The sequence below is a fragment of the Athene cunicularia genome (genome assembly GCF_003259725.1).
Source record: "Athene cunicularia isolate RWA chromosome 4 unlocalized genomic scaffold, athCun1 chr4_part1, whole genome shotgun sequence".
NCBI classification, from domain to species: domain Eukaryota; kingdom Metazoa; phylum Chordata; class Aves; order Strigiformes; family Strigidae; genus Athene; species Athene cunicularia.
This window is the reverse complement of record NW_020799098.1, coordinates 1,718,749-1,735,586: the sequence shown is the minus strand read 5'-3', so window position 1 is coordinate 1,735,586 and position 16,838 is coordinate 1,718,749. Positions and strand designations below refer to the sequence as shown.

The 16,838-nt window shown below is 42.2% G+C and overlaps 1 protein-coding gene across 1 annotated transcript in view; it reads left to right on the top strand.

Moving 5' to 3' along the window:
* The window catches only part of ATRN (attractin), a 154,521-nt gene that overhangs the window by 47,770 nt on the left and 89,913 nt on the right, over positions 1-16,838 (top strand). The window contains exons 5-11 of the mRNA XM_026846890.1: positions 2,864-2,992; positions 5,003-5,208; positions 7,053-7,221; positions 8,628-8,718; positions 10,679-10,922; positions 12,403-12,586; positions 14,627-14,781. Coding sequence (XP_026702691.1) covers positions 2,864-2,992; positions 5,003-5,208; positions 7,053-7,221; positions 8,628-8,718; positions 10,679-10,922; positions 12,403-12,586; positions 14,627-14,781 — 1,178 coding nt within the window. The remainder of the gene's footprint in view (positions 1-2,863; positions 2,993-5,002; positions 5,209-7,052; positions 7,222-8,627; positions 8,719-10,678; positions 10,923-12,402; positions 12,587-14,626; positions 14,782-16,838) is intronic.

Genomic DNA, 16,838 nt, shown 5'->3' with positions numbered 1-16,838 from the left:
GGGGGGGGGGGGGATTTTTTTTCTTCTCTCACTACCGCTATTCACTCTGTACTTTTATTCTTTGCTGCCATTATTCTTTCCTCTCCAGGGCTTTCCAGTTAGATTGCCCTGTAATATCAGTGATAAGTGCTGCAAGAAGACGACCAAAGAAGAATAAACCAGAACAAAGGAATTTTCTCTTGTCCCTGAGCTGTAGTTTGCCTTACCCTGAATTATATTCAGATGTCTGTTTTCCTGTGGTGGAGACATACTGTCCTACAGTTTGCATTACAAAGGAAAACTATGAACCAAATAGCAAGGAGAAGTTTACGAGACTTTTTGTTACTTGGTGTTGAGGGAGATGGTCTTTTGGGAGAGGTGATCTTCAGATCCAAAGTCTCAAACTTCAGAATGAAGCAGGCACCTCTTTCACACAGAGAAAAAGGCAGTGAATTCTGCCTTTTAATCCCATATCCTTGCAATCCGAAAGAGGAAAAAATAATTGGCTTTCTCACGAGGAACTATTTAATGAGCTAGCTATCTGCAAATATGCTGGAGCTGTTTAGCCAAAACATGGGATCAGGTTACAGCATTTTTATGGTAAAACCAAGGATATCTTTTTGTCCACAAGAAGACTTGTTGTGTAGGAAGGGCCGTTGTACAGTTTGCAGACTTTGCCCTGCTGTAGGTAAGGCATTCATCTGTTCCTCTTGGTGCAAACACCCTCAACTTCTAAAAGCTTTTGGAAAGGCTCACTGGGTGTCTGTGTTATTCTTCGAGCACACCATTGTATTGTATCGCGGGGACAGAAAAATTCAGGTCACAAAAAAGTGCTTTACAGGCGATGTGAATGGGTTGCTGTGGATAGCTGTGAGTGTTTTCCTCGGGTGTAGAAACTCATTTACCCTGTCCTAGGGTACTCTCTTCAAATGCATTTGCTTTCTGTTCTGAATAGATCTGAAAAGAGGAAAAGTAAGTCCTTTTCAGGGGAGAAAAATTCTTTTCATCGTTGCTTTTTAGTCGACGGTGCCCTCGGATATTCAGAAGTCGCAGGGCACGAAACCAGGCTCGGCTGCTTTCCCAGGAGAGCTGCTGCCGGAGCTGCCTTCGGTTCCCTGCCCGACAAGCTCTGTTCTGGGCTTTGGAGTCTCTGCTTTTCAAAAAGCTTTGACTTAGCCTCTGAAAATATGACTGAAGCTGGGGGAAAGATGATTCCGTGCAAGAAAATAACTGCTGACGATGAATGGGTCATGGTAGACAATGTGCTTTGCTTAGATAAAGGATTTAAAAAAAAATAAATTCAGTAGACTTCAAATTTATGCTTGCTCTTACATCTTTTGTATGAGGGAGGAATTGACTTCATTTTGTTGTTGTTAGGCTTCTGTTAAAAGAAGAATAAACATTCTCTTCCAGACATAAACTATTTTGTGCAGTAGGTAAGGAAGGAGTAGTTACTCTTGAAAAGAGACATTTAGTTTCCTTTTCAGTTTACTCCGGGTATGTTGGCAGTTCATTATATAAATCTGTACTGTGTCCAGTCTCAAACACTGTAAATAGTCTTGCCCACCATCCTTGCTTCTTTCCACCACCCCTGGAGGATGTAGCAGAACCTGACAGGGTGTAGAGAAACAGCCAGTGGTGGCCAGAAGTGTGAAGCAGTGAATGAGGTGGGAATAGGGAGTGTGAGAGCCCTTTAGGCCAGAAAGGACCACAAATGTGGATGTGATGAGTCGGATGGAACTCCTGAAAGAGTGGATGGCAGGAGGATGGTGAGTAAGAGTGATTGTACTTACTTCTCATAAAGAAAAAAGCCCCAGAGGCAGCAACGTGTGATCAGGCTGCGGATGGAAAGCGGGTGTAAGTTCTTTCTCGACCATTGCAGAGTTATTGCTGACCTCCCTGCTGCAGATTTTCCAGGTGAAAAGGTTATAAATGGTTGAGAAAGGAATCGGATACAGGCAGGGGCGAATGCTTTATTTAAATGTGCTCTCTTGGGGACATTCTCCACGTCAAAGCACCTGAACTGTGGGTTTCTGGAAGCTGGATAACACATGGCCAGAGTGCTCTGTGCTTGCTTTGTCACAGTCTTTCCCAAGCGTTTGCTGTAGCCCAAAGTCAGGAGGAGATACTGGACTTGGCAGACCTTTAGTTTGGCTTAGTACAGCAGGTTTTATGCTTTTAGGACACAGTAATTTCTCTTTTCAAACACGCCACCGTTTTTTTAGGGGTGGGTCTTGTTTAAATCACGGCAAAATAATAAGTGAGGGAAAGTAGGTTTTTGGTAATAGTAACTGGAATTCTAGACAGCCTCAGGTTTACTCGAGTTAAACACTTTTAATATAGATTTATCTTTTAGAAAAGCCAGGTTGATTACTTCAGGGTTTTTTGTTTGCATTCCTTTCTGCAGCCATTCCTTCATCTAGACCAAGGTCGTGCAGCGAGGGCAGCAGTAATGCTACTCTGGGTAGCCTCAGTATTCTAATTTTTCTCCAGTTTTTTGGCAGTAACGTGGCCACTGTATTGCAGAGAATCAAGCTAGGCAAGAGGGCTTAATAAACTGGTCCCTGAAGAATGTGGGTTTATCTTTCTGAGAAAGTCTTGGAGGTTTTTAGACCTTTGAGAATGGGTTGTTTTGAGGCTTGGTTGAGTATGCAGCTCACAATGTCGAGACACTTTCTTTTGAGTATTTAAGGAGTTTTGTGGCTGAAAACCAACCTGCTAACACTGCTCTGTGGAAGTGATGATTATGAAAACGTCTTATACTTCAAATAGATGCAAATAAATACCTTGTCATTTTATTAATACTGATGTATTTACTATTGTTACTTTGCTGCCTTTTATTTCACTTCTAAAATTGTGGTGTTTTTTTTGTTTTCTTTTCCAGTGGTCTTATTGTTCCAGAGAAGGATAGCAACGAAACAGTACCAGAAGTGGTAGCTACTTCTGGATATGCCCTTCTGCATTTCTTCAGCGATGCTGCCTATAATTTAACAGGGTTTAACATCACGTATAAGTAAGTAGTACCACTCCAAAGTGATGTCACAGGCTGAGCAAAAGGAGATTTCCTCTTTTCTCAGTTTTGTCTTGAAATAAGCAATTGCCACTGAAGCATGTAATTATGAGTAGATACTTGAATTTAGATTTTTCTTTGTTATACCCTTGCAACAGCTAATAACTATAACGTGTTCAACATTAACTTCAGTTGTCAGTTGTAAGCGTGGGCAAGTGTTTGCTCAAAAAGACATAGCATTGTTTATTTTGTTATTAGGTTTATTTGATCATATTCAGCCAACCAGAATCAATGTCTTTTGTCCATGTGTGTGCTCTTATGCATTCTGCAGGGATACTTCTGCACGGACATGCTTTTGCATAAGCACATATATTTCCCTTGGGACCCTGGACTGTACCTGCTGTTGAGTGTCCTCTAGAAGTTTTCTTTGGGATGCTCTTTCTTATTCAGTCCTTGGACCAAATTGCTTAATCTGGCTCATTTTGAGTGTTTTTTTCATGTTCTTTGGTTCATATTTTAAATATTATATATAGGATGGTGCTTTCTGTTTGCTGACAGATATTTTGTCCTCATTAGTAAGTTTTTTTTTTAAAAAAAATCTAGGGTACTCCCTAATTCATTGACTTCTAGAAAGGTTTTGTTTTGAATTAAATGATCTCAGTGTGGACATACTATCAGAGATGGAATTGTTTTTGCTTCTGTTTTGGATCATGGGCTTTGAATTTTTTGCTCCTACAGATAAAAATTATGTTTGCATTGCACTGGAAGATTTTAATTTGTGTGTCATTCAGAAGTTTTTACTTTTTTTAAAAAAACAGCTGCAAAATCCTTGATTGCAAACTGACTTTTTACAGAGGTTAAAATTCCTTAAAAGAAGGTGGTTAGTTTTTGAATACCAGCCTCGGTTCTTTCAGCCTTATTAAGCACATAAATATACAGTGTATTCTTTGAAAAATGTGAGGTGTCCAGCACCCCTTGAGAGCTCCCGAAGAAAATGAGGAGCCTTTGCAAAGCTACTTGTAACACAGCAGCTGAAGCAGTAGCGTTTTCAAAGTCTGACTGATCCCGTAGTCCATGACACCATCTCCTGCCAGCTGTCGGTATTGCATCATTCTTGTAAAGAATAATCTGCCTTTATTAAGTTCCTTTAAGATATTTTAATGTTATTTTAAGGCTTCACTTTATTGATAATTTCAAACACTTTTCAAGTACTGTTTTGTGGTTTGTTTCTTCTGTGTGTTCTCATCATTAGGTTTCATCCTAACGTTTTTTCAGAGAGTAGATCAAAGGGTATATTCTTTTTTTTTTTCAGTTTAACAGTCTTTATAGTTACTACTGGACATAGGTACTAGACAAACACTTGTGAAATTATGGCCTTGGAGCCAGTGACTCGACCTGTTGCGTGCCAGTGAGGATATTGGGTAGTAAACCCCATCTGTGAGTTATACTGGTTGATACACCAGCATCGACTGGAATTTGGAAACGCATAGGGTCTCTGAATTTGGATCCTCACCAAGGCTCTGTCTGTTTTTGCCTCAGCTACACTGCAGATATTATAAAATCAGAAATGATTCAAAACAGGCACATCTTTGGCTTGGGATTCATCTCGAGTGTGTTCCCTTGGTAAGCAGATCCCAGAATAGCACGTAATTGTGAGTAGTTTAAGTATAAATTGCACAGACACCACAAAAGCCTTAAGCGCTGATTAAATTCTCCGTTTGCTGTTGGGCGTTTTAAGGCAATTCATTTGCATTACAAATGGCTCCAAATCATATTGATAATTTTTCAGAGGAGTTGTAAGTTTAACTCGTTAAGTGAGGCAGCTCTGCAGGTGACAACAAATCTCCACAGGTTCGTCGCATCGGGTTGTAGGTGAGCAGCTCTTGTTGGTTTGCGTGTTAACAAACAGCTCTATTATCTTTTGTTCAACATCACTCTTGTATTCGTTAATAAGTAGTACAGCTTGGGAATCTGTTTCATTACTGACAGCCCTTCTTTCCCTGATGTTCCCAGTTTCAATATGTGTCCCAATAATTGCTCCGGCCGAGGAGAGTGCAAGCTCAATAACAGCAGCAACGCTCTTGAATGTGAATGTGCCAAGTACTGGAAGGGAGAAGCCTGTGATATTCCCTACTGCACAGATGATTGTGGGGCACCTGAGAGAGGGCACTGCAATGTTAATGATACTAAGATATGTTTGTGCTCAGCAGGCTGGCAAGGTAAGTCTCCTGATTAATACAGAGCAGCTTTCAGATGTTTTATTCTATGTGCGGCTCTTCCAGTTTAAATTTGGAGTACTGGAGAATGTTCTGCTTTGATTAGGATACAGCTTTTCCTATCAAAAGATCAGAGTTCATTTGTAACGAATGCTTTTAAAAGCAGCGATGCTACTGCCCAAAGCAGTTTGTGTGCAGGCACCAGATAAAAACTCGAAACCCCTGTGCACATTTGAGCCTGGTGGCAGTAGTTAACATTTCTCAACACACAAAATGCCTTGTTCTCATGTCCAGGTGTGCTGGTCTGCCACGTCAGCAACAGCTTGGACCAAACATACATGTTTCCTTTGCAAAGGTACGCTGCCGTGTAAGGAGGAGTCTGATAGGAAATATAACCAGCTACAGCACTGGCAGCTCTGCTGCAAAGCCAGGCAGGGCGTTGGGGACTGTGGAAGGAACCCGAGATGTGTATCCCAAGGAGGCTACACCCAGCAGCGAGGTTAGCACCTCTGCCTCTCGGATATAAAACCAGCCACGTGTACTTCAGGGCTGGAAGGCCACATCCCTTAGGTGGTGCGGTGCCTCCTGGTGCTTTGCTGGAGTCCGCTTGTGCACTGACAGCAAAGTTGAGCTTACGTTTCCTCATTTTTTAGCCTGCCTCTGTTTTTTCCCTGTCTTTAATTTCTGTAGCAGACTAGTGTGTAAGGGGCGGCGGGGGGGGTGGGGGGAACCCCCTACCAAAACAACTTACCAAAAAAAGCCGCCAAAAGTCCCCAAACAAACCATAGCAGAATGAGATGCAAGCTGCTCTTCCTTTCCTTATTCTGAAGCTTTTTTACATCTGAAAATACTCTGCCCCAGAAACAGATTTTTTTTTTTTAAGGGTAATAAACCCAATTCCAGTCTGCTTTCCTGAACTGAAGATACTACTGGCAGAAACTAGGCCAGAATGAGCAGATACTGTCTCTTATAGTTAAGACCACATCTCTGTTATACAGTGATTCTCTTTTATGACTGCCTAAAGGCTGTCCTGATAAGCCTATTCCCTTCTGAAGGCTTGAGCCTCTTCAGCAGGTTCTGTGCCCTCAGTTGTCTGTAGTAACCCTGTGCATGTGGGTGGTTGTCACTGAGCAGAAGGGAGAGGCAGCTTTTCGTACTTTGCTGAGATCTTGCTGCTTCTCTTTGGCCATGTCACAGGGAACTTTGACATGGAAGAGTTGGTTTAAGAGAAGCAGAAATACGGGGGGGGAAAAAGTGAACAATTCACAAAAACGTATTGTTGAGAAGGAGAGGGAGAAAAAGATAGCTGTAGACCGTTGGGTTTTTGTAGCATGCTGCTGAGCCAACATCCTGAAGCTTTCTCAGGTTGTGTTGGGGTTTCTGTGGGCACGTGGCAGCTAGTGAGTATATTTTCATTCTTTTATTTAAAAAGCCACAGGCCATTTTCAGGGAAAACTGTCTATCTTCTTTCAAGTTCACAGAAAAAAGTCCTGGTAGCTACCTTCTTAGTGTGGAGTGGGAAGGGGTCTGCACTCTGCCCCCCTGTAATCACTGCGAGGGAGAACAGAGCAGAGTGTCTGCTTTGCTGCCTCACCGATTCATCAAGTCTGGAACTGCTTTTTAGTTTTGAAAACAATTTAAAAGTTGAAGTATGTGGTTACGGTTGGGAGATGGCACACCATGTCCATCACAGATTGCTGGTGTGGGCAAGGAATCGAGGATAACAGCTTTCACCTGTTCCCTGGCTGTGCACCATCTTTGTCACCTGTGGTGCAGGATATTGACCTCTAGCTGAAATACAAGCTTTGGGAAAAATCAGCTTAATTTTTAAACTTTCTTTTCCCTAGGTCCTGGCTGTTCAATTCCTGTTCCTGCAAACCAGTCGTTTTGGACCCGGGAGGAATACTCTCTTCCAAAACTTCCTAGAGCATCTCACAAAACCATAATCCATGACAATAAAATGTGGATTGTTGGAGGCTATGTCTTCAATCATTCTGACTCTCAGAAGGTTTTAGCGTGAGTATAAACCTAGATAATAAAGTCTAAGTAGAAGAACTTTGATTTGAGAATTATTTTTAGAAAATGCTATCCGACATGCTGTGCTTTGGCCTACGCTCCATCTCCAGGGGAAAACAGCAGTGATAAAAACTTAGACTCGTGTTTGAGATGTGGAAAAAATGCTGCTAAGGGGTGCTAATTTTGGAAAAGAAAAAGCGTAAGATTCCTGATGTTCAGTGAATTTTTGATTCTTGTGCTTCTGACAGCATTTTAAGTATTTGCTATATATTTCTAGGCTAGCTTCTAAGTTATATCTAGCCTTATTTTCAAAGAGGATAGTTCTGCTTCTTTGTTATTAGCCCTTCCTTATATCTGTGTGAAATCAGAGTGTTTGGCTCCTTAATTAATACATACTGATCACTGTGGATATTTATGCATAGTGAATGGGATGCCAAACAGGGAGTGGCATTTAGGATGATGACATTTATGCAATTAGTTGAGGAGATTTAACAGTAAGAAAGATATAAAATAATAAGTGTGTACCTCGTGGAAATCCCCCATTAAAAAACAAAACAAAACAAGAAAAAAAAACCCCACAAAAAACCCCCGCAAAAACAACAGCCCACAAACCTTTTCAAGCTTCCTCTTAAGCTCGATAGTCATTGGGCAGATCTAGGCAAAAGCTGGGTATTTTTCCAGGGATACCTGCGTAACTTGCTTTCGTGGACCGAAGTGAGAGCTGTGTGTTCTGCACTCAACGTTCTTGTAGGGGAAATTTAAAGAGGAGCCAAAAATGCACGCTTAGTTCTATAATAGTTGCTGATTACATCCACAATTTGCTCCTTCAAAGTCACGCCTGATTTTTCAACAGATACCTATGGCTTCATTGAACACTTTCTCAGAGGTTATTTTATTGTATAAGGCTGTAAGCCTGGCGAGTATACTTCATTCTTTTATCTAAAAAGCCACAGGCCATTTTCAGGGAAAAGGGTTTATCTTGTTTCAAGTTCACAGAAAAAATACTCTTGAATGTCAAAGGCATAATTAAAAAATGCCGCTTAAACACTGGCAGGTTTTATTATCGAGTAGTTGGAACTTATCTGAGCTTAAAAGTTTTCTCTGCTCTTTCGGCTGGGTTGTGTGGTGTAAGTTGTCACAGCTTAACAGACAATGCATTAGCTCTTGGTTTTGCACGGGAAAGAACACTCAGGGTAAAGCAAATCAATACATGGACGTTAAATAACAGAGCAGGCTTGACTGGATTTTTATTTTTTTTTTAATCAGTGAGTAGTCTGTGCATGCTTTGTGCATGCTGAAATCTTGGTATCTAGGACTTTTGTTTAATAAATCCCAGGAAAGGTGAGCAATAATATTCTCAACTTTTAATATCTGCTTGGGAAATTAATTCAATTTCCATTATACAGGTATGATCTTATTTCCGAAGAGTGGCTTCCACTGGACAGCACTGTGAACTCCGTAGAGATGAGATATGGTCATTCGTTGGCATTACATAAGGTGAGCAAGTTCAGTGCTGCAGATTCACCTCCTGTTTGTGTTCCCCTTCTCCCCCCTGTCCCCTCCTTTCCACAGATCAGTCTTGCTTTGGGAGAGTCTTTGCTTTTTCTCATTCAAAAGCTTGTTCTGTGGTTAGCCCAGTCTGTGTATTTGTACTCCAGGGAATCCCTGGACTGGTATCCTGGGAAGTCTGTAGTGCCTTTGCTTGTGTGTTCCTCCTTTGCCCTTTTCTCAGAGATTTTAAGGCTGACTGAGGTCAGTGAGTCCATTATTTCCTTCTTGCTGTCTGTGCTTGCAAGACACGCCTGACGGCTAGAGTTTGCTGGAGTTCAGCTGATTCCCCAGCTGCCTTTTGTGTAGACCACATAAAAATATTTATGAGCTCTGTTGTCCAGGGCACCAAAGCAGAGCTGATGAATTAAGGATTTTTGGAGTCTGCTCTGTTTCTGCAGTAAATCTGTGAATCTATTGTTCCAGCACCTGAAATGACAAGTGGGTTTAACTATTTTTTTTACCTCATTTTTCACCTGCATGCTTTGCTGTGGGTGCAGACCACGTGAGAGCAGAATGGCAAAAATCTTCCAAGAGGAAGCGAGCTAATCCTTTACTGACCTTTGGTTTTGGAATGTTAATTAGCTCATCACAGTGCAAGCCTATATAAAGCATAATTCTAATCACTTGAAAACCTCCATACAGCACTGTTCACAAACAGAACACTTGAAGAACCTGAAAGGATGGAAATTCCTGCCTTTGAGGGCTTGATGCACATTCTGCAAGTAACTGTTCCAAAGTAGGGTACGATAAGTGGGTTTGCCATCAGTAATGGGCAGTGGCTCTCAGGAATTTCCCAAGAAGCACCAGCTATAGTAGAGAATTTCCCTTTCCAAGGTTACAGCCTTGTCAGGAGGGAAACAGAGCTCTGTTACACACTTTGGTGGATTTATGACTGACCCTGAGACGCCTGGAGAAACCCACAAAGGAAACTGGATAGAATTTTGGAACTTAGCTCTTACAGGATGATTAATAAAATCCTGTCAAACTATCCTGGCTATCCAGAAGGTGCTCATTTTTTGTCAGTGCATTAACTAGGAAAGCAAAGCTTTTAGTGTACAAACACAGAGGAATTTCCATCATAGCTGCCTTTCTTCCCAGCTATCTTCAGCTGTTAGCATTTGCAAGCTATGGGAGGGATTCAGCTTGCTTATTAAATCCCCTGACTTCAGGTGCCTAACTTTGGGTGCCTTTGGGGGGCCTCTGAGCTCTGGTTATAGTGAAAATAGACCTTGTCAGTACAGACAGTGAAATCTGTAGAGCAGGTCAGCTCACCCAAAAGTAGGCACAATCTTCGCTGCTTTTCATCTGTTGAATTATTCTCCAGGCTTCACTATAATTTTTATATGTATTTAGACATTCAGCTAGCATACAGCCACCTCACTTTTGATGTCTGCCATCTGAAGATCAATCCTGTCCCATGCACCCCTTCTCCTCCATACCTTGATGTAGGGTGAATTGGCCTCAAGCTGCCCAGGGCAGGGTCAGGCTGGCTCTGAGGAAGGATTTCTGTGCAGAAGGGGCTGTTGGGCGTTGGAATGGGCTGCCCAGGGCAGGGGGGAGTCCCCGGGATCCCTGGAGGGGTTGAAGAGTCGGGCTGAGCCAGCGCTGAGGGATCTGGGGCAGTTGGGAACGGTCAGGGGGAGGGTCATGGTTGGGCTGGAGGAGCTGCAAGGGCTTTTCCAACCGAGAGGATTTGGTGTGTGTTGAAGACATTACGGACTTGGGTACAAACCCTGGCAGTTGTGGGTGCTTTCACATCAAACGTGACTGCTGAAGGAGATCTCTTTCTCTTTGAGAGAGGAGAAAAACTTAGCCTGAGAGAAGACAAAATATAACAACTTCATTACTTACGTATTGGCCGTTTCCTAAATGCCAATCTCATTGGCCTCACTTTAACTTCTTTCAGGACGATATATACATGTACGGTGGAAAAATAGATGCGACGGGGAATGTCACCAGCCAGCTGTGGGTGTTCCACATTCCCACCCAGACCTGGGCTCAAGCAGCACCCAAAGCCAAGGAGCAGTACGCTGTTGTCGGGCACTCTGCACACATCGTCACCCTGCTGGACGGCAGCGCCGTCATGCTCGTCATCTTCGGGCACTGTCCTCTTTATGGGTATATCAGCAACGTCCAGGAATACAACCTGGGTGAGTGGGGCGCTACCTACCCTTCGCTTCACTTTTAACAGTTGGTTTGAAAATTATTTAAATGATCCATATTCCTATAGCAAAACCAAGACAGATATCTTCTCTTCTCTTTGTATTTACGAGAAATTAAATCTAACTTCCAGCGTTTGTGTAACAGATAATGAGCAGGCAGCCACATGTCTCCACCTTTATACAGCTTTTTAGACTCCAAAAGCAAAAATGCTGTAATTAAGAGACGAAGCAGGATAACGGTGGGACAATTCAGATTAATTTTCCTCTCTCCCTCTGACAAAGCAAACGCTTTCATTTATTTATTTATTTATTTATTTATTTATTTTTTAATCCTGCAAATACAGGAATGACTGTAACAATTCAGACCAAATACCTGCTTAACCTGATACCCTTGTCCCCAGTAGCGAGTGCTTAGGGGAACAGGCAGGGAATTTCTGGACTCCCATCTCTCTGATATGATCTGATCCTCATATCTCTGGGAGTAGTCCAAATTCTGATATTAGGATCTAGAGATTTCCAGTATCACCGGCTCTCCAGACGAACTGAACTTCTCCCTAACTTAGCTGCTCTGAAACGGCCCCCTGGGGCCATGTCCCTTGCTCCGCTGACCAGGTGGAGTTAAGCGCAGAAAGTTCACAATGTGCATGTGCTGATTATTGTCAGAACTAATGGCCCTGCCTGCACTTGTGACCTGTTATCCTTATCCTTCAGTCACCTTGATCCAGAGGATCTACTGGAGCTTACTCTGGGGTCCACATGCGCAAGTTTTCTTTCTCAGCTAGAAAAAACCAGGATGTGTGGGGCAGTGATTTGTTTTGCTGATGTTCTGTTTTTCCCACGTGTGATCCTGAACACTTAAATTCCTTTGCCTTTTGAGTCCCTGATCCACCCTGGAGTTAGGAAGCCTCTGTAGGGTTTCATTCTGCACTTCCTACGGAGAATCAGTGTGTCATTCAGCATTCTTGTTTCAGTTGCCATTATATTATGTCTAGAGTGCTTCAAACCAATGTTATTTTAGTGAGTGAGATATAGGACCATTAATCACATATTAGTTTTTAACTGCAGTGTTCTTCACAGTCGTACTTAACTTGGCTTCAGTGCTGTCTGGCTTTATATATATAAAATAAAAGTGCTCTTGGGTACCATTCCAAATCAAGCCACGGTGCTGGCATTTTCATGTCACTGAAATGCAGTATATTATTTCTGTACTTTTTATCTCTCATTTACTTAGCTTGTCTGCAAAATGTAATAAGTGACTGGAGAAGAGATATTTCTGGTCTAATTAAAAATACTTGACAATACTTCTTGACAACAAACTCCTTGAAGGAGAATATTTTTGGATATGAAGTGATAGAGACAGTGTCTAGATCTGAGTCAAGGGAAACCCAATTTGTTTCAGCACCAGATTTGTTGATATTTGGAGATAAATTAACCACGTTCTGTCACTTGCATTTTTTTTATTTCTCAGCCACAAATACATGGAACATTCTACAGACGAGTGGAGCTCTGGTGCAAGGAGGGTATGGTCACAGTAGTGTTTATGACCCAAATACAAGATCGATTTATATCCATGGAGGTTACAAAGCATTCAGTGCCAACAAATACAGGCTAGCAGATGATTTGTACAAATACGAAGTTGATTCCCGTATGTGGTAAGTAGTTCTTCCTCTGTAACAACCCCCCCTGCCATCACTATTGTTTGTGGTGGACAAGTGGATGGGGTATTTGCTAAGGGTACAGTAGTATGTAGTTACCTGCATTTGGGATGGATAGTGTGCTCTTGTAGCTGTTATTTTATGTCCCTTTATGAATAGAGAATTATATAATCACATATAATCAAGGCCGTGAACAAGCCAAAAAATCCATTTTAATCTATTGTTGTATTAAAGCTGAAAAGAAAAATATTTGATGGGATTTTCTTGCCAGCGGTACAGACTGTGCATATGAGTGCAGTTACTGCAGTCAAGTGAGTGATAATTCATTCTGCAGTTAAGACCACAAAAGAATTTCTATTATAACCCCATTTTCTCCTGGCTCTGTAACTGCTTGAAACATTCATTTCTTAAGCTGAAATCTTCTGTCATTTGTTTCTGCCCAAAGGTGACTTTTATTAAAAAGGTAGAGCAAAAACTTCACAACTTTGAGCTGTAGAGGTGAAATAGATTTTCCTAAATTTTGTGGCTTTTCTAAAGTTGTTTTTAAAGGCTCCTCACAAAAAGGCTGATCTTTTGAATTTAACGCATGTGAATTTGAGTCACCGTATTTCTCTTTTGGGGAGTTTAAAATAGCTTGGATTTTGGCAAAAACTGTTTGTGAGTCCATAATGATGAGTAAAGTAACCGGTGACTAATTTCCAAAACCCTTCCTTCCTGCTCCGTGCTACATGCAGTAATAACCACGCTGCTTCTCTGCATTCATTTGATCCTCCACTTCAGCCGTGGAGCGGGCAAATCTGGCTGAATAGGCAGAAAATTTCACAAATGTGACAATATTCTTCCAAACTGCTGGAGCACCAACTTCCTTTCATCACGTTTATTTTGTCAGTCTCGAGAGGACTGTCTGAGCAGGCGAGCAGTCGCCTTGCAGCGAGGTGCGTAGGAGTGTCTGCTCATCTTTATCTATAATTTTTTTTTTGTGCCATTGACTCTCTTTTTTTTTTTTTTTTTAATAATTGTTCAGTAATTTAGGCCCTCTGTCTCTCTTGTGATTTGATGGAAGGGAAAAAAAGCAGTCCCCTGATCTTGATTTTGGCAAGTGTGTTTCTCCCCATCTTCCCTCCAGTGTTCTGGCAGCTTCACAGCCCTGGCAGGGACTGAAAAACGCTCAGAAAGCCCCCCGTGTGCTGCCATACCGCAGCTCGTGCATTAGGAACAGGTCCCTAATTTGCTGAATTAATTCCTTATGAAAGTCAGGACTTCGGTGCAGGCTGCGTTGGGGGGTGCTGCTTTGTGCAGACCTGGTGTGAGGAGCCTGCAAACCATGACACCGCTGCCCGCGACACAGACACAGCCCTGTCGGGATTTTCCTGCAGTCCCTCCCTCTCAAAATAACAGGGAAATTCGACAAAGGGTGACCCTTTGTGTTCAGTGCCATTAATCTTCCTGATTAAAGGTGAGGTCAGTGGCGAGTCTGATTAATGCTTCCCATGCCTCAGTCCTGGATGAGGCGTTGAGTTTTGCAGGTATTAAGCTGCAGGGCTCCATTATTGGCAGCTGCATAGATTTCCTTAAAATCAGTTTGTTAGTTTTAAGCAACACTTGATGCCCAGTTTGAAAGAATTCTTTAGGTTACTATAAAAGCGGAGTTACTGTAAAATACTGGAGTCCTCCCATATCAGCAGGTTTAGCTGACTGTGCTCAAAAGCCCAGTTAGTGTGAAAACCTGATAATCCCTGGGGAAAGAATTGATGATTTTAAGATCCATAGCTTTGGAAAGAGGCTTTCCTAGTTATATTTCTCCTATAAATTGGCAAGCAGATGGGAAGATGAGACAATGAAATTGCAGGAGGAATTGAACAGTATGGAAAGAAAGTTGTTAAGTACGTCATTAGGAAAAGTAGTTAAATACTATCCCTCACCCCCACTCCTCCCTACGTCCCGAAACCTCCGTCAACTTGGATTTATGGCTTATTTTGTCTTTGCCGGGTACTAACCGGTTTCAATGTGTTGTTTTGTTTGTTTTTTTTTCTGAAGGACTATTCTTAAAGACAGCAGATTCTTTCGCTATTTGCACACGGCTGTGATAATGAGTGGAACCATGCTGGTGTTTGGAGGAAACACACACAACGACACCTCCATGAGCCACGGCGCCAAGTGCTTTTCTTCGGATTTTATGGCGTATGATATTGGTAAGTTCTTGCAGAACTAATAATAATAATAATAATAAAAAATTTTCTTAGAGAGTCAGGACGAGCTGTCTTCAAGAAGACTAATTTACATGCTGGGGTTATTATACTGAATGCTACTAAGCATGCTGCAGAAGAATGTGTAATCAGGAGAGGCTCGTTTAGCTCGCTACACATTACCAAGCAAATGAGCTGGTGCAGTGATTTCTAGCCAAATACAGCAGCAGTTATTCGGTCAACAGTTTATATACACTACCCTGGGCCTTAAAACATTTCTTTAACAGAAGACATATTGTTCTACCATCTCAGCCATAAAGCTATCCTGATATTTTGAGTGTGTTTTAATCTGTGGCTCATCAAAAATGAGGGCTGTTAGGACAGTTACGTGCACTGGCATTTCACACCCTTGCTTTAACGGCAGGCTGGCTGACTTGTTTGGCTGTGCTGTTTGTAATGTCAGATTGTTTAGATGTGTGCTTTATAAGCATAAATATCCCCATAAGCACTATTTAACAATAAAGCCAAATGATTAGATTTTATTTGGAAGGCTTGGATTTCAAAGAGTTTTGAACAGCCAGAAGAGGGCAGTATTTATTTGTGAATTTGGAGCTCAGAGACAGTGCATTGGAGAAGAAGAAAAGGAGATGAAATTATATAAAAGAAGGTGCATGCACGTCCAGAAAATTCACACTGTAGAAAAACATCATTCTGTACTCATATCACATTCTACCTTCTGCTCTCAGAATTCCTTAAATGTGGTCTCTTGTGATTGATTCCCTGAAGTTATCACGGAAACCTGAATTCTCGGAGTGACTGTCCACTGAGATGTCACTCCTGGTTTGTGAAAGGAATATGCAAGCAAATGGATTACTTTCAGCAGCAGGGCTTGGCATCCTGGTGCCATTTTGCTGTCTGTTACAGGGGTCATTCCCTTCTGTTCCCTGTGATTTTTTTTTTTTAAGTCCTATCCCTGTGGAATTTACTGTATGCTCCTACCTAGCTTTATTTTTGTTTTTTTTTTTTTCTCTCGAAGAATTAAAATGAGGTATTTCGACAGTCACAAAGTAATTAGTTCAAACTTTGATAGCAATAGTGATAGATTATTCTTGCTACGTTTTGCTGTCTTCCCTGACCCATTGAGCTGTCTATTAGGTGTAAAACACAAATCGAGTTAGTTTGACAGAAGATGCCAATAATTATGTTCATTGTAAGGCAGTTTAATTAACAGGCAGCTTCCTGTTACATGAAATAAGTGTTGTAGTCAACCTGCCCAGGCCTTATGAGCTTTTTTCAATTAGAGCTTGCATTGATTGCCCTTCACGTGACAGAGATGAGAAGTGTTCTGGTCCTCTGGGTACCCTCATTTCTTGGGGCAGACACTCTCAGCCTGGAAAAAGCAGCTTTTTGTCCAGGAAAAAGACTACTTTTTCTGTTCTTTTCATAGCAGGACACCTTATGCATTATTTGCCTTATCCCATTAGACCAGGAGCACCACCAGGAAAACGTTAGGGTGCTGGCTGATCATTAGTGTCACAGCACAGACAAGTACTGGTGGTTCTTCATGCATGATCTCTGCAGGAATTGCATTGATCGTGTTTGTGTTGGTCTCCATGGGAATAAACCCATGTACTGTGGGGAAGTGTTGTAAATTGTAAAGTGATGTAAATTCCACGGGGATAGGACTTAAAATCACAGGAAGCCAAAGGGAATGACCCCTGTAACAGACAGCAAAATGAGAGAGATCTCGAGGGGCTGGAGCGAGGGCAGAGGAGGGCAGCGAGGCTGGGGAAGGGCTGGAGAATCAATCCTGTGAGGAGCCAGGGAAGGAGCTGGGAGTGTTCAGCGTGAGGAGGAGGAGGCTGAGGGGAGCCCTCATCCCTCTCTGCAGCTCCTGACAGGACATTGCAGAGAGGCTGGGGCTGGGCTCTGCTCCCAGGGGATCAGGGACAGGACAAGAGGGAACGGCTGGAAACTGCCCCAGGGGAGGGTCAGGCTGGGCAGGAGGAGAAAATGTTTCCCAGACAGAGTGGTCCGAGAGTGGAACAGGCTGCCCAGGGAGG